The sequence below is a fragment of the Amphiprion ocellaris genome, chromosome 17 (assembly GCF_022539595.1).
Source record: "Amphiprion ocellaris isolate individual 3 ecotype Okinawa chromosome 17, ASM2253959v1, whole genome shotgun sequence".
NCBI lineage: Eukaryota > Metazoa > Chordata > Actinopteri > Pomacentridae > Amphiprion > Amphiprion ocellaris.
In genome coordinates this window covers 7,793,926-7,818,662 of record NC_072782.1, presented here as the reverse complement: position 1 = coordinate 7,818,662, position 24,737 = coordinate 7,793,926, and the positions used below count along the sequence as shown (strand labels likewise).

Sequence of the window (24,737 nt, the reverse complement as noted above, 5' to 3'; positions counted from 1 at the left end):
TGGTCTTTTCCGAACAGAAATGGTGTACGATGATGTGTTCTCTGTGTGGGAAACCATCTGGGCAGCCAAGCACACCTCCTCTGAGCACTTTGTGCTCTTTACCGCCCTGGCACTCGTGGAGATGTATAGAGACATCATCTTGGAGAATAACATGGACTTCACAGACATCATCAAGTTCTTCAATGGTAAGATGAGATAAGACAAATACAAACACTACAATATGGTTAAAAAAAAAACAAAAACATTTTAGCTAGGACAATATGCAATTCTAATAATCAGTTGAAGGAAAACTAAAGCTACTTTCAAACGTGTACTTCTTTCCGTTATTCTGATGGAAAGTGACTGTCGACTTCATATCTGAGATAGCACTTTTTCATAGGTAGCAATGTGTCACTTTGATGCACAATTGATGTACTTTGAGTTGTGTGAGGAGATTTGTAAAAGTCTTTTTCCACATTTCAGCACCAACATTGGTCCAAAAACGTCACAGAGAACAGAGACAGTTTACATGAAACACCACTTTCATTCATTTTGCTCTACGTTTTCATATCTATTACAAAATTAAATGTCCATAAATAGAAAACTTAACTGTGATGAAGACAGACTAACAGCTCAGATTAATGATATTCAGTGATGCTTAATGTAACCCATTAACAGGAGCTGAAGTTTAGCATGTTGCTTCCAGCTGTTTGCAGGAGGCTTTCCTCTGATTTTATTACATACCATTTATGCGCGTAGAACAGTATCCGTAACTTCATTAATTACTCATAATTACAATTTGTCCACCACGTGGAGACTAGATCAGTCAGGATCTAACAGCTGCTCCCACTGTGTACAGCTCACATTAATGACACACACCAGCAGTTAATTCAGGTTTTGACAAAACGTTAACAGTAGCTAAAGTTTAGTCTGTTGCTTCCAGTTGTTTGTAGGATTCTTTCCTCTGATTTTATTACATACCATTTATGTACACACAACAGCATTGGCACCTTTGTTAGTTACTTATAATTACAAGTTATCCACCACATGGAGATAAGGTTCATCAAGATCTAACAGCTGGTCACAGTGTGTACTTTGCTTGTCACACATAGAGTCACAGTTTAACAGCTGCACTAAAATCATGTCTTACATAGTGGCTGTCCTCAAGTTGAGTCCTGAGCTCCATCACGTACTTTTCTTTTACTGTTGATGAAATAGTAGTGCCATTATTTTCACACATGGAACAAATTTTCAGTATTCAGGAAATTATAAATTATCTAGTCTGTTAGTTATTTGCATAGTTTCATCAGCTGTTAATAATTTAGATTTAGTCTCACATGAATGACTAATGTTTACTGTGGCTCTTCACACTACTGTGGTTCATATGTCAGAAAGAAGCAGTGAGGAGCATTAGCATAAAAGTGACTAATATCTGAGAATTTCATTTTAACAGATTGATCAATGTCATGTATCTCATGTCATGCAGTTGTTCAAGACAATATATCAGCTATGTTAACAGACAACCATTCCAAACTGGCTTCTAAAAAATGATATTTTTAGATGCAGTTTTCTTGTAAAATCACTGTACGTTCAGCAACTGATTTTTTAAAAAATTCTCTTCTCAGAAATGGCGGAGCGGCATAATGTCCCGCAGGTCTTGATGATGGCCCGAGACCTGGTCCACAAAGTGCAGACGCTCATAGAAAACAAGTGATGCAGAATGATGCCGCGGCTGAACTCCCGTGATTCTTTGTACTAAATTTCTTTCAAGGTACTGATACGATTACACAATAGTCACATATTCAAGAGGGAAAGGAGTTGCTGTTGCAGCGATTGGCACGTGCTGAACAGAAAACCGGTCATTAAAGCTGCTCATTATACTAAGACAGTTGTGTAACAACTTTTCTCCAGTTGCTCCTCTCTATATTCAGGAGATGAAATTATTGCCAGTAAATTTCTGTATTTTTCAAGTGTTATTGTTCACCTAGTGAATGTACCCTCGTTGAAACTGCTTGAGGATGTTATTTATTTTGCCTTAATTTTAGCTATTTTTTCAGGGATACCGCAACCAAATTGATATTCTACAGTTCTGTTAGGTTCTACATCTTGTGATACACTGGAATATATTTTCACATTTATTATTTAGCTGAAATTGTAGCTGCCATGGTTCAACATTTTGTGATACACTTGAGCATATTTTCAGTAACAGTATCTCATTAGATGGTTTGGTTTTGTAAACATTGGAGGTACTACCGACCTGTTAGTGGTTGGTTGGTGCTCGGTTGTGTCTAAGTAGTGTGTGTGTGGTGACTGGCTTGCCTCTCAGTAGCCATTTTGAGGACCACTTGCTGGCCTTTTCTAACATTTGATGGCTCTCTTTATGTGTTTGACGTACACAAGCTTGCAGGATATGCAGACCTGTGCAGCCCAGCATGATTGCACCTTAGTTTGCATATACAGTATCACCATTTCCTCTCATCTCCCTCTATCTCTGACCTCCTCTATGCATTGATTGCACCAGCTTAGTTTCATCCTCTGACTCCAGTGCTAGCTTTTGTTTCGGTGCAGCTAATGCTTCTTTGAAATCAGCTTGTTTGGATGGTTGATGCAGACATTCGGTCTGCCCTTAAACTGCACAATGCTGCTCAGGCTGAGCGCTTCAGCTGCTGATTCCCATAAAAATCAAACAGTGCTAACAGATTTTACTTCCAGGCAGCATCGTGAGGGGTCTTCAGATGGTAATTTGCAGCTGGTGTGAAATGGTTGTGCAGCGATAGCAGCGTGCTTCCTTCACACTCTGCACTTCCCCTTTTCACTTTCACCTCAGTTTAACAGATTTCTGCTTGTGTCTTTCCCTTGCTGATCCTGGCTGCCTTGTCTTTAACGCATCCCGAGTAACATTTCCTAGGCATTTGTCTTCACTATTACCTCAAGATCTTTGTGTTTGTACCTGCCTAAAACCAGCTTCGAGTGCTCACCACTACGTCCACAGGTGCACTTTGGATATTTCTCAAATCATTTCTTTAATCACATTTTCTTGTGGAACTCGTTTACAACCTCCACCATTATTATTTAGCCCTCGCGTTGTCTTAACATGTACACTCTCCTAAGAGTCAAAAATGACCCGCCTGAACTTAACCTCTACAATAGAGCAGCTTAATTGAATTTTCAACCAAAAATCTATTTTACATGAACCTGTCATGCATCACACACTTTGTGAATGACTGGGTTTTATGCTCTGAAGAGGGCAGAAAGACTGTATTTAATCAGTGGACACCTTTTGTTTTTATTACATCACACGTCAAAACTGTTTTCTTTACTCAAGTAGAGGTTTATTATCACTATTATTGCTGCTAAAGGTACTGCATAGGTGTAAACATTATATGTTTAGCAAGAGATAGTACTTGTATATCCTAAGAAAGTACCAGAAACATACAAAGAGTAGCTTGAAATAAATTTTTAACCCTTTGGTGCACAGTGTGGGGCAGGACATACCCATTTTCCATTGATTTGAGTCACTTTTGACCCATGTTGTGCATCAGAGGGTTAAGGGAAACAACAGTGCATCGTATACTGTACAATGGAATGGAAAACTACAAAACTCAACTACAAAATGCTAGTCTCCTCACATCGGAATCATTGCTCTCACCGACAAGGTGCATAACCTACAACAATAAGAAGAATTTCACTTCAGGAAATTTAGAATTTCAAGTTGAAAAAAGGGTCAGTTGGGGGGTTTTCTGTGCTATTTAACATAGTGGCTGGGTACTTTTTGACCTGAAGACAACACGAGGGTTAAAAGAACAGCCAACATGTGTTCAGTTTTATCTGGTGCTCTCTTGGAGGCCTCACTTACTGCAGTGAGCACATAAACTCCCTATTCAGCCTTTTGTTGTAGTGTATTGCCATGCTGCAGTACTAGACTGCCACAGCTTCAGCTACTATGAAAAAATGAGATCTTTCTGAGAATGTTTCCACAGTCTAGTGCAAACCAGATGATCAACTTAATGCATTTACAGGGATAGTTCAGTGGTAATGAAGTCGGTGGTGTGTAGGGATTTAGATAATGTTGGTTTTGAGATATACATCAACAAACTTTCTGCTGCTAATCCAATCCATTAAAGGAGGTTCAGCCTTAAGCGATAAAGCATGACTTAGACTTAATGGCCATGCATCTTTCCAGGAGAAAAATGCCCTGGAGACTGTTTGGTAGATAATAATTAGGTACTATGAAAATCTCAGCAGTAAACACAAAACATTCTACATTGCCAGATGCCAATCAAATTGAAGTCAGAAAATATGTTTTATCGATGCCACTTACAGCTCCAAAATAGCCAAAACGCGCCCTTGTTTGGTTCACTATGGCTTAAATTCCAGTGTTTTGCTCTCACTGCTAATGTGTCTCCATATGATCTTCTAAAACATGCCTGAGTATTGCTGTTTGTGTATTGCTGTTTGTTGTCAGAAGATTTACAGTAAATGATGTGTTTAAAAAGAAACTGATTTATTGTACAAAAAAATAATCAAAGCTAGTACATATTTATTAAATGCAATACAATGTCTGTATATGGGCTTAGTCTGACTATAATGAAAAGAAAGATACAAGTATGCCACTGGAAATAAATATATTTTTATTTTTTTTCTGTGTCTTCTCAAATGGTCACTGAGTATAATTAATTTATTGTGTATTAAAAATCTTATATTTTGCATCCTATGTGCCTTGTGTGTATTTTTAAGACATTTTGAAAATTAAATCAGTTAATAGAATACATTTAGACACAATAATGGCCTCCCTTCATACAGAATTGTATTTATTTATATCCACATAAGTTACACAGACATTAAGCCACGTTAGTTCAATGATGTCGTGAAGATTTAAAGGGACGCAGTGAGGCTTAAAGCTCATTTGAACTGAGGGCTTGAAATACTGTAATTTCAGTTATCTTCTACTTCATATATATAGGACTTTATCCACATTTCAACCACACTACACAGTACTTTGAGCAACGTTGACTAGGCTACATTTCACTGTCCATGTTGCCTATTGCCTTCACTCAAATGACAATAAATATTTGCTTATTTTATAATATAAATCAACTGAAGGGCCTCTGAGAAGTCACAGAAAGTCCCAAATGTAAATAATGAAATTAGTAACAACTGCTTCAGTCCTGGTATTGTGGTTTACTGGGACACAATGCCAATTTCAAGGGGTTAAGTAACACCCATGTTTTTCACATGAAAAACATCTAAATGTCTGCTGTGTGAAAAGCTAATTTAATGTCAGCAATCCTGATAATTTGGACAGAATTTGGCCCAACTTGCCTCAAGCTAGTGGTGTACGATACTGCAAGATTTGGTATTGATCCGATACCAAGCAAATACCGAAACTGATGCCGATACTCCAGATTAACTTTTTCAGTAGTTGATAGGTTTAGGTGCCGTATATGGTCGTCTACATCTGGAACGAAGATGGGGTTGTAAATGTTCACAAGGTTTAAGAATCATACTATTCATGGGTAGGTTTTCTGTTAGAAGAGGAAGAATGTGGGTTGCCAATGAACTCTTAAAGTTAGGGATAATCTCCTTAAACTGTTCATTTTTGACAGTTTGGTCAATATTTGTGCAATACTTCTGTCACTGAAATAGGAAATGCCCTTTTAAGATGCATTTTTACATAATTTTTTGCACAGTTACTTTTGTAATGATGAATACGAAAAAATCCCCCCTACGGTTATTGTCTTTGATAACAAAGCGTGACAGACATATTCAGTTCATCACACCCACCTGGTCCTAACTGTGCAAGTAATTGAGCTAAGTCTTTTAAGAGCGGAGTGCATTTTTACATTTTAAAGGCCACAGTCAATTGTTTTTGTATCTTGGCTAGAATTTAAAAATCATGATTGTGATTAATGAATATCTAATTTTGTAGCCCTGCTGTGATGCTAGTCTATGTAATTGGCATACAGGAGAGAAACTGAAACTAAAGTATTGATCTTATTACTCTGCAATCGCTCAATATCAATAGCAACGCTGGTATCGATATTATTGATACTTAGATCGATCCACCCACCTCTACCTCAAGCTAGAGTATAACTTATGGTTCGAAGTTGTAAATATGGTTGTGTCGTATTCTTTGATTCAGCAAAATCTCACTAACTTTAAACGGTAGTGTTATAAAATAGATTAGGGAAACCCAAGCAGTGTTACTCTGGGTGTGTATCATCAATATCAGCATCAGCCTCCATTTAAAATGAAGGATGGTTGACTTCAAAGAATAAATGGGGAAAAAAAATCTACAGAAAAAATTGTCACAGTAAAAGTTTGCATTTTATTGATAAAGAAAAAAAACAGAGATGCATACAAATTATATTCCACCTACAGGCCACCTCGGTCAGCTGTTCACACATTAAAAAAAGAAAAAGACAGGTGAGGCTGGCAGTCAACATGTGTCACTACTCTAAAAGGCTCACTAATTTTACGATAATGACTAGCTTCACAGGTTCTTAGATTGGCAAAAAAAGTTCTGATTTAAAGCTACGGAAATGTGACACAAAGGAAAATTTTTTCAGATTCAGAAATAATATGATCTTTGATCAGATAGTAGCAGAAATGCAAAATGTATTTTGGACATTATAATATTAGACATGAGTACTGATTCCTGTCAATGTCTGACAGCACAATCCAGCATCCACTATCTTGCACAGAGATACACAGTTATCTCACGAAGAAGGAAAAATAATAAGCAAAATCAAGGATTTTCACTTCCATATAACAAGTAGGGGGAACACAAAAGGAAAAAAATCTTTAAGGCTGTGGGGAGAAGCATGTTGCTCAGGGATTTCAGATCATGGAATGTTTGTATCAAAAAAATAACGATGATGAGTCCTACGAGGAGGCCTGGGGTTTTAAAAAAAAAAGATAAAATGCTGAATTACAAAACATTTTCTCAATTTCCTTCTATGACTGGCGAGCCTTTCTACCGATAGTGACGTGGCGGGGGGCTGTGCGGTGGAAGGTGCCTCCTAGGGGGTGGACTATGCCTCGACATAGCATGGCGTGGAGGTGACTGGTAGCGTGACGGGGGAGATCCTCTGTAGGGAGGAGAATAGCGACCTCTGGATCTTGAACGGGAGCGTGACCGACCCCAGTTAGGAGTACCTCTCTCCTCATAGACACGGATGTAAGAGGTCTCACCCTACAAAAAAAAACAAAAAATTATATGCTTGTTTCACTTGCTAAATGTTTGGAACAATAGATCTCATCATTAATGGCACTCACTTGATGCGAACGGAACTCAGTCCGATCCAATCTGCGTAATGCGTACTCCATGTCCTCTCTGCGGAGAAATTCCACCACGCCTTCACCGTCTCGCTGCACATCTGCAAAACAAACATCGCCCGCCTCGCGCATATGATCCTTCAGATCCTGCCAGCTCCCAGTTGGTGGTAATCCTGGAACGGGGAAAAGACAAATATGATAACGATAAAACACACATCCTTTGTCCAAACTGTAAACTCTCTAGAGGTATTGTTAGTTATATGTATCATTTTAATGAAGTGTGAGTCTGAGATAGATGATAATAGACGGAGAAGTGGGAGGAGCTTGGGTTTTGTGTGCATTTTTCCCCCACTGTAAATTTCTATGTGAATTATCATTAAGCACACAGAATCTCCTGAATCATGTTCCAACACTTACTTATGATTAGCTCCTCTCTAATGTTGTTTGTTCATTCATCTGAAAAGTAATTAATACAAGCAACTGAACTGAAACGTATGAGTGGCTGTTCCTAGTGGCAATACTCAGGTAGCAAAGTTGGAATTTACTAACACCTAAGTGTATTTGCACACAGAGTTTAATCATTGACATTTTTCTCTCCAGCACGGTTACTTATTGCTAAAATAAGAGTTTAATGCCAAACTGAGAGTTGGAAATGCTCAAATGGACCGCCACCTTAATTATCAGTAGTAAAATGTATAGTAACGTATCTTTTCAAGCCCCAATAAAGGTGTAACTCTATCCACTTCTCCACTCAGTGTTCATAAGATCCTGTGTATGATAAAAGCCTTGATAACCAAGGTAAGCCTGACTGATAAAAGACGGTGTAACTACATGAATGTCCTTCACATGGGTGAATGTCCTTGAGCACTCTGTTGTAATCATATGTAGTATGACCACTTAAGACAGACAACTATATGAAGACAGACTTTAAGATTTGGTGTTAGATAAGCAATCCAATTAAACATTCAATAAATGTAGCACACAACAAATTATCAATGGTACACAATGACAAAATTACACCTACCAGTCACTGGACTGATGATACTGATACTGCACTGGTCTGGTGATTGGGATTATTCATCCAACATGACCGGTTTCAGTTTACTGATTTGTTTTTCATGACTTTAGGAGCGGACTTGACCTCATCCATTTAGTCCCCTTGACCTCCAATCCGCCATGAGAGAGAGAGTGAGAGAGACATATATCTGCCTATGACTCATGACGTCCTCTACTAGACTCCTTGTCCTCCAGTCCGCCATGAGAAAGAGAAACATATTTGCCTACGACTCATGATGTCCGTCTACTAGTCCCCTTGTCCTCCAGTCCGCCATGAGAAAGAGAGAAACACATCTGCCTACGACTCCTATGTCCACCTTCCTTCCTACCAGTCCCCTTGACTTCCAGGCCGAATGGAAAGAGTGATTACTGTTAACGGGATACGACCTATCACGTCCACCTACCAGTTACTATGACCCGGAATTCGGATCTCCGTGTTGGGGGTCCAAACCTTCCTCTTGGTCCTCCTCCACCGCCTCCCATCGGACCACCAGATTTAGCACCAGAGGAACGAGGATACTCCACACGAAGCTTGGAGTCCCCATATCCATATCCATTCCTTCCATAGACGGCATCATCTGCATCCCTAAGAGAAGAGAGCAAAGAACCCCTTACCAAAGTAGGCCTAGCGGACATAAGTTGGACAGGCTGTCTCCATCCATCCCCTGCTGGCAGTCACCGAAGATGATACTACACGACAATATTTAAGGCGTCCAACAAGGGGAATGTGATTCGACTTGCCAAAGACCATCCCAAAAACTCACCGTGGATCTTCAAATCGGATGAAGGCAAAAGGGATAGTGCCTCTATTGTTCTTCAATTCAATTTCACGAATTTTTCCATATTTGTAGAAGAGATCCTCAATGTCTCTCTCCTGGACATCCACAGGAAGATTCCCCACATAGATCCGGCCATCAGACATGGTGGTTGAGTTGGTGGCACTGCTGACACAGAACGAGGGCACCTGCAGACTTTAAGATCACTTCTTGCTTTCACAAATAGTTGTGGAAGTGGTCCTTATCCTATTCCTAGTTCCAATCCAAAACTTAGTCCATCCGCAGCCAATTCCTTAATTTAGACCAAAAAATCAAATCGCTAAACCAGGGATGCAGCCATGACAGTAGTAAATGATGAGTTCAAGAAAAATGGCACAGGACCCCGGATCCAAGCCTGAAAGCTTTAAAACACAGGGTAATCAATGTCCAACAGCCTTAATAAATCGTTAACAGTATTATGCTGTTCAAACTAAAAACATAAGTGTCACATGGAAAAACTCTACCAACTTCAGTGTGTGTGCAGACAGTGATATGTACAGATGAGATACAAATCATTGGAAAAACTAACATTTCTTGATCATATTCCAAGAACATTCAAAGGTGTTTGGGTTGACTCAGGGCCCTGGCAAATGATTAATTTCCTTATCATAGTCATTAAAACTGCATGTGAGTCCTTGTACTCTATATGTAAACATTTGCCTTATAGCCTGATTCATACTGGATTTATTGTGACACTTGTTACACACATGGAAGCGACATAACAGATTTAGCAGCAAATATATAAAAATCACAGAGTCTAAAGTAACGAAAAAATGAACATTCACTTAAAAATGTATAGTGCTCATGAACGGCTGTTTTACAACTATACAATTAACAGGTGCATTTTCTAATCCGCTAACATTCGTCTGTGGTTCAAGACGTTTCCGGGGCTTTGTAAAAGGTGAGACGACCAAACCTGTTTGCAGCTACAGTTAAACATTGGCATGTGGATATTTAATTTTTATAGTCGGATTCATACTGGATCTATAGTGACACTTGTTACACACGTGGAAGGTACATAATAACAGATTTAGCTGTGTGCATCCGGTGTTAAAATATGCAAAAATCACACAATCTAAAGGAACGGAGGAAAAAACCATTTATTTAAAAATATATATTACTCGTCACACGGCTGTTTAACTGAACTGTATTACAACTACACAATTACAGATGCATTTTCTAATCCGCTAACATTCGTCTGTGGTTAAAGACGTTTTTGGGGGCCTTGTAAATGACGAACTGACCAAACCTGTTTGCAGCTACAGCATGTGGATATTTGATTTATTTATTTATTTTAAAATACCATTAGCGAAAATGTGCAAAGCTCCAGATAAACAGGTCAATTTAATTACTAGTTGTAAGGCAGAAGACGCGTGTAGCTGCTCAACATTCACCTTCTGCTGTGCTATAAAACATGGCTGCAGCTACTGCTAAAGCAGACCGCAGCTACACAGCTAACACTAGCAAATGTCGGTTGTATACGATGGGTTCCTTCCTTAAAAAGCAATTAATGCAACGTACATGTTTGGTAAGTACTTGTGTAACGGTTTTACTTAACATTTGTGACTGGAAACTGTCGAATATGTACACTGGCAAATACAACAACTGGCGAGTCTCTTTGTCGATAGCGTAAGGTTAGCTAACCAGGCTAAAGAGCTTTAGCTTCGGCTAAAAATATACTAACAATTCTGACCCTCTAAAATACCAGTAACCGGCAGTGCACATTAAACGTTTGTGGCAGACAGCATTAACAATAATAAATGGACACGATTACCTTATAAAGCAAGCGAGGGCGCCTTCTTTTGTAGATTAAATGCTACCAGTGTGCACACTATGCCGCTTCCGCGTAGCTAGCAACCTTAACGAGCGGCTAGCTTCTTCTTCAACGTCTCATTTTCGGTAGTAAGCAGTTACGTGTTGTGCGGTGCTGCCAGCTGCTGTTGCAAAACAAGTGTAGATAGATAGACAGACAGACAGACAGACAGACACTTTATTAATCCCGAGGGAGATTCAAGTGTTCAGCAGCTTACATACAACAACATAAATAACAAAAAGGCAGGTTAGTAACATTAGCATTAAAGGTCAGTATATACTCTGAAAATCTTGCTGTACAATACTATAAAACATGCTTCTAATTTTAAAGTCTATAGAATACTAAATGTAATTAAAATTCAATATACAGTATTTACACATTTCAAGGCACGGTGATTTAAAGTGAACTTGAGTGATTTAAGAGTGACTTGACAGGTAGTAGGAAAACAGTTTTATCGAGCTACCTAAGGTGCATGGACATTTTACAATCACATTGGTTCTACTGTGGTTATGACTGCGACCCCCTCTGACCATTGAGTGATGTGTGGTCAGCAGTGTGGCCATTATATCTGGCTTTGATACATCTCTTACTCCCAAAACAAGCAGATTTAGACTTACAGCCTATTTCTGAACAAATATATTAACACAGCTTGTAAAAGGTATTATTTTCTGACTTAGAAGAAAAAAATAAGGGCCTGATTTTTATTTTTATGGCTAGAAAAGTTAGCCAACTTGTGGCGAATTCCTGACCATTGAGTTACCACTACACCCTTGTCAGGTGTAGCTTGAAATGACAATGATCAGATAGCATGGACAGTACACAGACACTCCCTTGACCAGTGACTATAACAGGCCGAAGCTGAAATACAGCTTTATTCATTGATGCCACAGATAACAAAAGAAATGACTTGTGAGAATGACTTGTAATTTCTTGTCTATGACCTCGCTCTCGATCTTCCCATTATCATGTCCAATATAGTACACTGGCTTGTTTTATGATGTCCATTCTGTGGTAGAGATGCTGTGTGTTTTAAGCAACAAATACTTATTCCCCTATGTTAAAAAAGACTGGATAGAATTTAATAAAATGTGACATGCAGTGTTTATATGTTTGTTTACTGAGAACAGGTCTGTAGACTATATAATACTGACACTCACCATCCTCAAACCACCAGCACAACTGCACAAACACAATGGACCCATATGGACATCATCCATCATAATGACCACAGGATAAAAATGATTCATAATAAAAACATCAATGTCCTGTTTTCCTATAACATATCTGGTAGAGTCTCTGTCCATGTAGCTTGACAAAAATAATTTAGTGACCAGATGCCTCTTTATTCCCAGGATGATGCTATTTTCCCATTGATTTGTGTACATTTTTTCCTCCCATAGGCCTTTATTGTAGCAGGATGCTGACTCTGTCCTGCCTTGTGTGGGTCTTTCTGAAAGTCTCAGGGATCAGGTCTTAGTTATTTACTGTAATGCTGCTTTTAAGCTACTGTGCAGTAGGCCAGTTCTTATGTGGGTAAACTGGTAATTTAGCAATGCAAGAAATTATTCTGATATAAAATAAAATTGTATCAGAATAGAATATCTAATGCTGTCACTGTGTATTATTGCGACAAGGAGGTACTTAGAATGAAAATCACACAACCATATCAAAACCTTAAATGCAAATGTGAAAAACACTGTACAACTTCAAAGATTCTGTAAATGCAAAAAGCACTATAGCATCAACCACAACTAAATTACTACACATGATATTAAAATATTGCACATGAAATTAAAATATGAATGAATGTAATGTGACAGAAATATTGCACAAAAGAATACAATTTTGCACATGAAAATGAAATACTACACATGAAATTAAATATTGTACATGACATTAAAATATGAATGAATGAAATCTAATGAAATATTGCAAAAAAGAATATAATTTTGTATATGAAAAGAAAATATTGAACATTAAATGAAAAATTTGCACATGAAAATTAAATACTAGATTTGATACTGAAATATTGCACATGAGAATGAATAAAATATGCATAAAATATTGCAAAATAAATTTTTTCACATCAAAATGAAATTTACACGAGAATGGAAATTACATGACACTGACATATTGCACACAAATTGAAATATTACACATAAAATATTGCACGTGCATTAAAATTTTGGACAATATTGATACTGATACCAATACCGATATATGTGGGCTATATAAGTAATTTTAGGTAACATCACATATCTCCTGTTGTGGAATTAACACATTATGCCTCATTTTATTGTGATGCTCCGTTGGATGCATTCTCAAATGCAACGAGACTTTCCAAATGTAAATATTGGAAAATAAGAAAATTACTTCAATTTAATTTATGGAAAAATGCCATGTTTATATCATATATATATTTATTTTAATTGTCTCAAACAACAGTTCACATTCTCCCTCTATCCTTCCCTCTATGAGTCTGGTAAATGTTTGCGAAATTCGGGAATTATTTTATCGGTTTTCGTGATCAACAATAAAACAATAGCGAAATTGACCGTTATTACATTTTTATGCCAATATCGGTGGGCCGACATCCCTATCCAAGACTAGTCTCTCCTAAGGGAGACTAATAAAGACACCTTGACTTTGACTTTGATATTGCAAATAAAATTAAATATTACTCATGCTACTGAAATACTACATGTAAAAATATAATGTTGCACATAAAACGAAACAATGAAACACTGCACATTAGATCAAAGTATTACACATGAAAAAATATACTGACACTGCACTACTGAAAGAGCACCAAGTCACTGAGAAAAGTAATATTACAGATGACATTTAAATTAATATTCATATTTAACTGTCCTTAAATAAAGTGAGCCACGAGTTACATTTAGTGTTTTCTAATTGGTGAACAGAAAACACATCCTTAAATCAGGAGATGAAATTCAAACATCCCTGCTGGCAGCGTGTGACCGCGCGTGATGCCTGGCACAGTGATGTAACACGTGAGGCCCCGCCCCCCTCCTCGCCCCGCCAGGCGCGAGATGTCACCAAACCGGTGCTCCCGAGAGCGCGCGCAGTACTTAACCTCGGAGCGGGGAGGCAGCTCGCGCAGAGGAAGAGACGGAAACATGTCGTACACGAAGTTCGTACCTGCGCTGGTGAGGGCCAACTCGGGAAACATCGGAAAACTGCGAATCTCCCCCGTGAGATGTCGGTCGACGGTCGTGTCCGCCAAGAGCCAGGAGGAGAAGGAGCCGCAGATGGATGGATGCGCCCTGGTGGAGGCTGTGCCGGTGGAGCTCATCAGCCAGACCAAAAACCTGACCAACACGCCGCTCAGTAAAATCCGCATCGACTTTGACAACACGCAGGAAGCCTACAGAAGCAAAGGGAACATCGAGCTGCTCAGAAGCCTGCTGGTCTTTAAACTGTGCACCATTGACGTCCTGGTTGAGAAGAACAAAGAGGTGAGTGCTGAATAAGTTGACTTCCTGTCTGGATGACTCAGAATGAAACACTTGTAGCAGCTTGTGAAAGCCCAATAAACTGTTTCTCACTTTGTAACTGGTTTTTGTTCCCTAGTTGATGGACCTGAGCAAGAAGCTGCTGGGTCAGTGGATGTTTGAGAAGATGATGAAGATGACCTTCTACGGCCAGTTTGTGGCAGGAGAAGACCACAACTCCATCAAACCGCTCATCCAGAAGAACCAGGCCTTCGGTGTGGGGGCCGTTCTGGACTACAGTGTGGAAGAGGACCTGACACAGGAGGAGGCAGAGAAGAAGGAAATGGAGTGAGTATTAAATCTGTGGTTTGCTTAGGATGAAACAAAAGCACAAATAATAAGTACTTAAACTTTAATTTATCCCTCATGTGCTCCAAAAGAGAAACTATTTACCTAAGAGTTATGCGACACACTGATTTCATAAAAATCACCTGAATCTAATTTATTTGTGTCACATAAAGAGTCGTAACTGCTCGACAGCAGAACAATCTGTTCCTGACTGAGCCTGTGTTTGTTTTTTTTAACTTCCGGGAAATACTTATGTAAAAAATGAGCCCTGGGAAACGAGTCCATGTAAAGAGAGATCCTCCCTTCCGTCTACCTCCGCATACCTGGGGTGTAATAGGAGCTGCACACTGGAAAGAACAGTCACAGGAATGAAAGTTTACTGTAGCAATGAATAGATTTCTGCTAAGGGTCTCTATAAGTTTGACAAGATGGATAAACTGTAGTAAGGCCAGTATCGATTATGTCGTAGTGAATTGTTAAGTTTACTGTAAGTTTACACCAAAACATTTTGACTTGCGGTTGTTTTGTTCTGTCACTGCAGAGTACATTATGTAGGACATGACAGCTTATTTTGCCTTAGGCTCTTCTAGCAGGTTAAACCAGTCATGATGTATGGGATATTATGACATTTTACTGCTCAAAACATGCAGCGCTGACATTTAAAATACAGTCAGAAAGTCAGGTTTGATCACTTTAGTTGTGATCTTTAATCCGAGTTTGCTTAACATGTTTTGCAAATGATCTTTTATATTTTTGTGTAAAATATTCCGCTAAGCTGCACTTTGATATCCGTCCTTTCTTATCATATATGACTTCTGTTTTACTTCCTATCAAAGCAGCCAGAGTGACTGTAATCAAAACAAAAATTGTTTTAATTATTCTCTAGTCGGAAAACAGGGCTTGTCCCCTATTGGCCGCCTCAGACAGACCCCTCTCCTCTGATTGGTCGAACGGGCTATTCAGCTGGGAGGCTGGAGCTCATGGAAATGCTGCCAAGCCTTAGAGTAATGTGCTGGATCCCTTCATGAGCAACATGCAAGGAAGTGTTATGTAATAGTCTGAACTGAAAATAACCATATAGTGTCCTTTTTTAATTTGGGTTTAATTTGCCAAGCACAGGCGTACACATGCAGAACTACACAGCGTTTTCTGATGAAGATTCTGATTATTTTAATCAAGATCCCAATTAAATCCATTGGAAAAAAAAGACAAACACAGTCTTCCCATTTGTTCCCTGATGCATCACGTATGTTGCAGCATAAGAAATAAAAACATTTACCTTTTTTAAAATGCAACTTTATCCTTTTTGGATCACAGTAGAAAAGTCTCTCCTGTCCAAAAGTTGATATGAGGAGTTATAAAACTGACATCTTTTCACTTTTTTGCGCAAAAGTCAACCTTTAAGTAGATTTCTGTTTTTCTATTCTTATGCATCCTTCCTTCTCTTTCAGTTCATGTGTTTCTGAGGCAGAGAAAGAAAGTCCAGGTACGTATATGAGCTGAAAACAACTTTGACTTTCTGTGTTTAATGTTGTGCAACTTCTCCGCTTCTGCGATGACTCATTGACGAGACAAATGCTGCGCGGTTACCAGGTTTAGATCCTGGTGCGCTTTGACATTCAAGTTGCTTAATCTTGCCCTGAATGCAACACAAGTCTGTACTGGGTGTCCTGGTTGGTATGCTTAGTCATGCGACCGAGGGGGTCCAGCCTGGATGAGGCTGGTTATATCTGGATCTGGTGGTGTCTGAAATGCCCAGTCGGCTGGTGCAGTGAGATGAAGCTTGGTTTGTGTAGAGGGGTTGGTGTTTACGACAAAATATATATATAGTTTACCTACTAGGGATTTCTCTGAACAACTTATCACTATATTTGGGAGTCGTGTTAGTGCTGTAAATAATTGTGACGTGTTAGATGACTACGGTTGCTTGAAGAATGGCTGTTTATTGCCAACTAATGGAACAGTTAATAAACTAATTCTCTTTTAAGAATCCAAATGGTTCTTTTGTCTTTGATACATTTGTTTTATTTTTATTTTACTGCTTGTAACTGCACTAAACTCAAAACAAAAGACTATAGGATGGAAGTACTGATTATTTTACAGTCAAGCTATAAAATGAAAAGACTTAACTTTTATCATCTGGAATCCTGCATTAGTTTTCTTCTTCTGCCTCTTCTTATTATTATGGTTTCGGTCTGGAACAGGTGCTCAATACATTTCACTGCACGTTATAGGTCTTGAATTTTTAAAAACTTTATTCCCGCAGTATGCAATAAAGTCGGAATGTTACTCTGAATACATTTGATTGCCAGTAATGCAATAATTCATATTTAATGATCAAGAAATGACTTTTTTTCAAACTCAGTTTTAAAAAACCTGTAAGCTAAGTTCACTTTAGTGTCCTCACAGGCACCTTAAGTTACTGTCTTCTTTCTTTAGGGGATGATCATCGTGAGAAAAAGTACAAGGCCCATCGTCAGTTTGGAGACAGACGTGGAGGCGTCATCAGCGCTCGTACCTACTTCTATGCAGATGAGGCCAAATGTGACAACCAAATGGAGACGTTCATAAACTGCATTAGAGCCTCTGGTAAGCAGTAAAGTTTCTGAAGAAGTGTTCAGAAATAGAATAAAACAAAGAAAAGGTAAACTAGCACCATATATGCCAGAGTTGGTTTAAGCAGACTAGATTTGTACAGCATCATATGATGTAAAATGTGATCAATTTCAGGTGGAGCTTCTACTGATGGGTTTTCTGCCATCAAAATGACTGCTCTGGGACGCCCACAATTCCTTGTAAGATCTGCTTCATATCTTCAATATTAACGAACAGTAACTAAAACATTTCAGCCTAAGCTTTTACTGATGAACAGGTGATCAGCGCAAGGTCTTGATTAAAGGATAGTGGTGAAATAAAGCAGAATTTATGAGCCAATTATCTATCTTTGTGGTTTTGAGTCAGTGCTAGTTACTGCTTAATTATTTGAAATTAATTCCAACATAGTGGCAGGAGAATTAGCCACATTTTAGTGTGTTAGTGGATTTACACCTCAGAGTCATAGTTTTAGAGCTTTCTCAAATGAGAATGATTTCCAATTAACAATGAGCAGAAGCTATTATTTTCTCTAAACTATATTGCTGGTGAATGCAGTTAAAAGCATCACAGTCAGTGTTCTAAATGTGACATTAGAACTGAATAACTAATGTATTTTTGTTTTGTCTTTGAACAGCTCCAGTTTTCTGAAGTCCTGGTTAAATGGAGACGCTTCTTTAACTTCCTCGCAGCACAACAGGGAATATCTGAAATGATGGTTTTGGAGCAAAAGCTGGAACTGGAAAAACTCAAGGTGAGTTCAGCTTGCAGGAAAGTTTAGTGCAGGTTCATACATGCTCATGCAGAGCTGGTGTCATGTTTTTGACTCTCAGTGTTATGTACTATTTTAAACCAATAATGGACTGAAATAATTGTAATGATATTAAATTTTTGAAATATTACCTTGTAGGAAAGCTTGACTGAGATGGGCGTTGGAGCCAAAGATGACATTGAGAACTGGTTTACTGGAGAGAAGCTGGGTTCGTCAGGGTACGATAGCCACTCATTTTCATCTCGGATTTTAATGTATGTTTTACTAGAATTTCATCTATTTTGTGTCTTCTTTTTCATTTATTTCCACATCATGTTTGCAGAACGATAGACCTGCTGGACTGGAACAGTTTGATAAATGATACAACAAAAATCTCCAATCTGCTTATGGTGCCCAACCTTGAGGTGAGTCCTTATCATTTAAGCCTTTAATGATTAAGCCCAGCTCTGAAAGGAAAAGTGGAAAAGAAATTGACTACTTGAGTTGTTGAGGCTGAAAGTTGTTTAAACCATTGGGGTCATTTATTACCTTATCAGCGCAAAGTTAACTGTGCAATGTAGAGCCTCAAACTATCAGTCTTTAAAATGTACATTTCTCCAGAAGCGATAAAGACTGTAACCCTTTTTTCCTGGTGATTATTGGCCACACTTCCTCAGCATGACAATCCTGACCCATAAATGTGATTTTAACCTTTAATTCCTTCACCAGAAGTTGGATTTCTTTATTGCATGTTGGGAACAAGTTGACACAAGTTTTACGGTGCAAGAAATCCATCTTGTTCCTACAAGATGATAACTTGCAGTATTATGTCTTACCACAAGTAAATATTTTGTTCCTAGGAATAAAAACATTACATGTTTTAGCATTTCTAGTGCTCTCTTGACCTCATGCAGTGCCGATATGTACTGAGTTTTCGTGCATACGTTAATGCAGCCGGTGTAATCCAAGGCAGCTGCGAAACTTGATCACTTTGAAAACGGGTCACAGGACCAAATGGTCGAGACTTTCGGAATGCTCCCACGCCCCACCCGACTTCTCCCGACACATGCAGATAAAATGTGTGAAATCATAAGTAAATGCCAAATGATTTAACATTTTGTGTGTGTTGGTTGTGTAGACAGGCCAGCTGGAACCTTTGCTGAATAAATTTACAGCCGAGGAGGAGAGGCAGATGAAGAGAATGCTGCAGAGAATGGACATTCTGGCCAAGGTGAGGATACCAGAACAAATAGATCTGGAAGTGATGTGTAATAATCAGAGGAAACTGAGAAATCAAAGTCCAAGACATATAAATTAAATCAGAACAGAATTATGCTTTGTGCTGCTGCACATTAGCTCGATAAGATTCACTTATCAGATTCACTTATCGTGGCAGAGCATAATACAAGATTAAAAGATGTTTTTCCAGAAGCAAACATGCAGAAATGTTCTTTGTGCACTGCAGCATGCCATGGATAATGGGGTGAGGCTTATGGTGGATGCTGAGCAGACGTACTTCCAGCCAGCTATCAGTCGACTGACCCTGGAAATGCAGAGGAAATTTAACCGAGAGAAGCCAGTGATTTTCAACACTTACCAGTGTTACCTCAAGGTGAGACTGCAGTTTCCTCATTGCAGCTAATCATATTATGTTACTGATAATATTATCAACCAGCAAATCAAAAGGATGTCTTTTGGCAAGATTGTTGGAACATTGTATAAATGGATTTTCTGTTTGCTCCTTACAAAGCTCATTGACTTTAATTTGGAGATATCTTCTAATAAGGACTTCAGAATTATCTCATAAAAATTATTTAACAAACATGCGAAAAAGGTTAAGGTGGTTATAAAGAAGCATTATGGTGTTGCTGATTCTTTTTGCATGTATTTCATCGGTTTGGCTTAAATGTGAATAAAAGTTACTGTTAAAAGTCTTCACTTGTGTAAAAACATGCAAGAAAAACAGTTTGTTGCCATGGATTTATTCTGTAATACTGTTGGCTACAGCTAGAGAACCATCTTTTTACCCTGTATTTGTTAACATTATTTAAATATTAAGTTAGTTTTTTTTGTTAGTTTTTTTGTTTATAACTATAACTATGCAACTATCTTTGAATTACTTTGATACTGTGCACTTTACATATTCAGATTTTACACATAGATTTGATGTTTTTTGGAAAATTCCAAAGCATAATTTTTGTGTGAATATAATATAATAATCAATTGTACAATACTTTGAAATACTGAGTTAGTTTTGTTAGTAATTTTGAGATGTTTTCTAACAAAATCAGGTGAATGCAACATTCTACTGTCCAAACCACATGTAAAGAAAAGCTTAAGCAGATTTTTGATTTGTGTATAAGAGCATTGAAATTCAACAGAATATTTTATAGACATGTGAAAATGAATCGTGTTACTTGATAATTTTGTGATAAACTGTCATGTCCTTTTGTGTCTTTTCTAATGTGAACTCTATTTAGGAAGCCTATGACAACGTAACTGTGGATGTTGAGCTGTCTCGACGGGAGGGCTGGTACTTTGGTGCCAAACTGGTCCGTGGAGCCTACATGTACCAAGAGAGAGCCAGAGCCCAGGAGATTGGCTACGAAGATCCAATAAACCCGGACTACGAGGCCACCAACAGGATGTATCACAGGTAAGTCTTCAATTATTATTAAGGCCTTTTTCATGAGTCGGCTAGAAAATATGTAAATCCCGAACAAATCTCTTGTTATTTGTCCAGGTGTTTGGACTATGTGCTGGAGGAGATTGAACACAGCAGGAAAGCAAACGTCATGGTAGCCACTCACAATGAGGACACTGTGAAGTTCACCCTCGAGAAGTACGTTTTGTCTGAGTACTGCGTGAAAAAAGTACAAATATGGTTGAACAGATTTTGTTTGAACTTACACGAAAGCCTTAAAGCTCTCATTCATAAAGGATTAGCCCCAGTGGTGTAAGCTAATGCGTACGATGTCGCTCTAAGTAAAGCGCACTCTTTGTCAGCTTTCTAGAACAATTATGAAGTTTGCAGAGTGAGATTATGACATCAATGGTGGAATACTACACTCCTGCTCTGGTTATGTAACAGTTCTATAACGTGTCCCATTTGTTTTGTCAGGATGAATGAGATGGGCCTTTCACCCACCGAGAATAAAGTTTATTTTGGACAGCTGCTCGGCATGTGTGACCAGATCAGCTTCCCGCTAGGTATGTTGAACTCAGCTGGGATGCTAAAAGTACACATTATGTTACGGAATCACGGAGTGTTATGTCACACGGTCATGTGGCCATAGAGGACCCAGGAAAACATAGCCGTTACATATGTCAGCTTTTCTACACTGAGGCAGCCATTGACCTTAGAAGTACTCCAGCCTAATCTGTGGATCTGTTGGGAGCAAACAGTCCCAGTTGGCAGTGCCATTAACCGACTGTTACGAAATGTTACTTCAATTGACTCTACAGAGGTGCACACTGTCAATCTGAACACAAACGCATCACTATCCTACATTAGCGTGACAGTCATAGTACCGAACATGGTGTACAATTTGTGCATTTTGTACAAGATACAGCATGAAATGGCAATTAGGTCCAAACATTCTCCCATGTCAAACCTGTCAGCTGCCATCTTTTCACTTGAATATGGTCTAGGGGCCCAGTAGGAGCTGGGAACTGGGCCACGGCTGTAGCTTCATGTCAATGTGAAGGGCCCGGGGCTTAGTTTTGTTAAAAAACTTTATTTTTTTTGTACATACTTCTGCTTATTGCAGATGAATACTGAGGGTTAATGCTAAAACAGCCACATATTACTTTTGAATTCACATTTTTAGAAGTTATTCAAATTTTTTTTTTTGTTTTATATGTTTTAATTCACATTTTTACAAGTTATTCAGAATTTTTTGTCCTATTATTCCTCCACTTCAAAGGGCAGGATGGCTTTGAAAACACGTAAAAGTTAGAATCAACCACAAATAAAACATTTCATTTCCTAGGAGCACCATGCCGAATTCAACAGACACAAAATCCTCGTGGCACAAGAGATAGTTCTAAATACTTTAATGGTTTTTATTTGATTATTTTCTACATGGTAGATTAATACTGAAGACATCAAAACTATAAAAAAAAATACATATGGAATTATGTTGTAAACAAAGCAGTGTTAATCTTCAGTATTAATCTACAATGTAGAAAATAAAACAAATAAATAAAAAGCACTGAATGAGAAGGCGTGTCCAAACTTTTGACTGGTAGTGTAAGTCAAGTTTGACCTTGGAATATCCACTCCAGATTTTCACATTTTATAGCACATTTGTCAACACATAGCAAATAATGATGTACTATTATTTCAGTTTACTCACCAAACATTAACGTACTTTTTCCCCCAGATACATGTTTATATCTACCTTGGTGACTCTATCAGTTACTGTCAGCTTGTTGCATTAAACCTATTTACTGTCTGGCTCTTCCAAATCTTCTTGGCCCTTCTTCTGCTACTTGCATGCTGTTGATGGACTTTATCTACAAAGTCATGACGCTGAATGCACACATGGTGGAGACAGCGGACACTGATTTTCAAACCTATCTCTCTGCTCTGTTGGAAACAGGTCAAGCAGGTTTCCCAGTCTATAAGTATGTTCCTTACGGCCCTGTGAACGAGGTCATTCCTTATCTGTCTCGCCGTGCTCAAGAGAACCGTGGCTTCATGAAGGGATCTCAGAGAGAGCGCAGCCTGTTGTGGAAGGAGTTGAAGCGCAGACTGCTGGGCGGGCAGATTTTATACAAGCCTGTTTACTGAGTCACAGGACCACAACATACTAACATGTCTGTAAGCATTCCACTGTCTTTAGTGTACCTCTAACTGTTAGCGGCTCTTTGTGGTAGAAGAATTATGCCTTTCACCGGGTTGCTCGGCTGCACAGCAGGGAAGAAAGTTTTGCATTTCACTGTCAGGTATTTTCAATGTGGTATGGTTCCTGCTTTTAGAAGCTAATGTTATAATGATAGATAGGGGTTAAAGCACTGTAATACTAACACACTGTAGCAATACATGTGCTGCTTCATTAAGAAGTAATGACTGTTATTTATCTCTAAACTTTAACCTGACCACAGTAATCCCCAGAATAAAACCTGCAAAAAAGATTATATTTAAAGACTTAAAGGCTATTTATGTTTCTAAATGCTGATTTTTTTCTGATATACAACTGGAAAGTATATTGTGTGTTTTTGACTACCAAAGGTGGCTTACTTGTACATATAAACTGACATTTGCTTTTTAAGTTGGTATGTTTTGTTTCTATCTTAGGTAGCTGTCACTTAAAGTGCCTTTTGATTGTCTTAAAAAGATTGACCGGAAGCTACTGTACGACTTAGTTTAGTTTTTGGTAATGTACACTCCTCTAAGGGGAATTGTGCATTGTTTTAATTAGCATGTTTATTGCAGATTTTTTTTTTTGTCAGTGTATCAATAAGTAGTTTGCTATATTTTATGCAGCATATAGACTTTGATACCCTAAAAAGAGATCTATATTTATGTCTGGTTCTGCAGCACAGCCCAGATAATCCTCTTTCTAATCTCTCTTGATCCCTGCATATCGATAACCGTAAGACAAAGAGGAGATAAAATGTCAAATGTACTGTGGAAGTGTTGAAACAAGCCCATAATCGTTGGTGATTGTTTGCAGTACCTTTCAAACAAGCTCCAAACAAAGAGTGACTCGGTCAGTGGGATCCATTTCGCCAGTCATTCACACTTCGGCTGCTGTAATTGTTGACTTGTACCAGATGGTCTTAACTTCATTTTCGGTGAAGTCGGCAACATCTTCTGGTTATCAAACACTGACAGCAGATGTTCAAAGCAGAAAAACAGGAAATTTTAGGACACGTGTTCCAAAATGTTCCAAAAACATGACGTAGGTGCTGTTGCAGTTTTCAAGAAAACTTTACCGAAGTACTCGAAAAAGAGAAGGTGAAGCTGCAGAGGGTTTTATTTTTCTAGAGACCGTTTGAGAGACTGGTTGTATCAGATTTGAAACATTTGTACGTTGTCCGTTGAGGGGATGTGACTGGTTGAATGAAAATGTAAACTGAAATGTTATTTAGGGCTGAAAATGAATATTTCCTGTCATCATCACTGCCTTTCTAAAGCTTGTATTTTACACAACAGTAGTGTAAGAATAACATTTTGTTGGTGCAGCTTTCGAAAGTCCTGAATCATGATTTTGCTCCAGGTGCAAGATCATAACTCCACTACATTACCAATGATAATAATAATAACTCAATTAGTGGCCATAGTGCATAATCATGCTGCCTTTTTTGACCTTTATAGATCTGATAGTCCTGTTTTACAGCGGTGGTTGATTGTCTCACCTTGTACAAATTATGTGGATGTGACAACTTTTAAGTGTTGATGATTTAGTTTTATTTGTTATTGTATTTTTTTTGTTTCCTCATCACTGCTGTATCATTATACTTGTAAAAAAATTGTGTAAATATTGATTACAATAAAAATGGTTAACGTAAAAAGAGACCAGGATTGTTTATATGCCTTTGCAGAGTGTATATACTTGTAACAGAAAACATCTATGATGATTCTTCATTGTTGTGGCAGCATTTGTAGAATTTGAAGCTCACATAGTGTTTAAAGACTTTTT

The 24,737-nt window shown here is 38.3% G+C and overlaps 3 protein-coding genes across 7 annotated transcripts in view; 2 read left to right on the top strand and 1 right to left on the bottom strand.

Annotated features, from left to right (window-relative positions):
* Positions 1 to 4,688, top strand: part of sgsm1b (small G protein signaling modulator 1b) — a 30,594-nt gene extending 25,906 nt beyond the window's left edge. For all 3 annotated transcript variants that reach the window (XM_023279772.3, XM_055019109.1, XM_023279770.3), the window contains 2 exons: positions 18 to 185; positions 1,605 to 4,688. In XM_023279772.3, the coding sequence (XP_023135540.2) occupies positions 18 to 185; positions 1,605 to 1,693 (257 nt within the window). In that variant the 3' untranslated portion in view covers positions 1,694 to 4,688. The remainder of the gene's footprint in view (positions 1 to 17; positions 186 to 1,604) is intronic.
* A 1,596-nt stretch (positions 4,689 to 6,284) lies between these two features.
* srsf9 (serine and arginine rich splicing factor 9) lies at positions 6,285 to 11,058 on the bottom strand. 3 transcript variants are annotated; one of them, XM_023279767.3, is made up of 5 exons: positions 10,903 to 11,058; positions 9,078 to 9,254; positions 8,718 to 8,899; positions 7,258 to 7,430; positions 6,285 to 7,174 (listed from the first exon to the last, which is right to left on the bottom strand). In XM_023279767.3, the coding sequence occupies exons 2-5, from the start codon at positions 9,233 to 9,235 to the stop codon at positions 6,956 to 6,958; spliced, it is 732 nt and encodes a 243-aa protein (XP_023135535.1). In that variant the 5' UTR covers positions 9,236 to 9,254; positions 10,903 to 11,058; the 3' UTR covers positions 6,285 to 6,955. The 3 variants fall into 3 exon arrangements, with proteins under 3 accessions (XP_023135535.1, XP_054875085.1, XP_054875086.1); XM_055019110.1 differs by having other exon boundaries at positions 9,078 to 9,490; positions 10,903 to 11,048; XM_055019111.1 differs by having other exon boundaries at positions 9,078 to 9,257; positions 10,903 to 11,013.
* A 2,963-nt stretch (positions 11,059 to 14,021) lies between these two features.
* On the top strand, positions 14,022 to 24,613 carry prodha (proline dehydrogenase (oxidase) 1a). The gene is made up of 14 exons (XM_023279752.3): positions 14,022 to 14,420; positions 14,536 to 14,744; positions 16,196 to 16,230; positions 17,184 to 17,333; positions 17,475 to 17,539; positions 17,974 to 18,090; positions 18,247 to 18,326; positions 18,431 to 18,512; positions 19,226 to 19,318; positions 19,553 to 19,699; positions 20,568 to 20,743; positions 20,831 to 20,929; positions 21,209 to 21,297; positions 22,692 to 24,613. Exons 1-14 carry the CDS (start codon positions 14,082 to 14,084, stop codon positions 22,880 to 22,882), a joined length of 1,872 nt encoding a protein of 623 aa, XP_023135520.3. The 5' UTR covers positions 14,022 to 14,081; the 3' UTR covers positions 22,883 to 24,613.
* The last annotated feature ends 124 nt before the right edge of the window (positions 24,614 to 24,737 follow it).

Excerpts from the sequence above, each read along its gene's own strand:
- prodha (XM_023279752.3), top strand. The coding sequence starts at position 14,082 with ATGTCGTACACGAAGTTCGTACCTGCGCTGGTGAGGGCCAACTCGGGA. Across the intron at positions 18,091-18,246 it reads TGGAACTGGAAAAACTCAAG|GAAAGCTTGACTGAGATGGG; the intron begins GTGAGTTCAGCT and ends ATTACCTTGTAG. Across the intron at positions 18,327-18,430 it reads GAGAAGCTGGGTTCGTCAGG|AACGATAGACCTGCTGGACT; the intron begins GTACGATAGCCA and ends TCATGTTTGCAG.
- srsf9 (XM_023279767.3), bottom strand. The coding sequence starts at position 9,235 with ATGTCTGATGGCCGGATCTATGTGGGGAATCTTCCTGTGGATGTCCAG. Across the intron at positions 7,431-8,717 it reads ATTCCGGGTCATAGTAACTG|GATTACCACCAACTGGGAGC; the intron begins GTAGGTGGACGT and ends TCCCCGTTCCAG. Across the intron at positions 7,175-7,257 it reads CTGAGTTCCGTTCGCATCAA|GGTGAGACCTCTTACATCCG; the intron begins GTGAGTGCCATT and ends TTTTTTTTGTAG.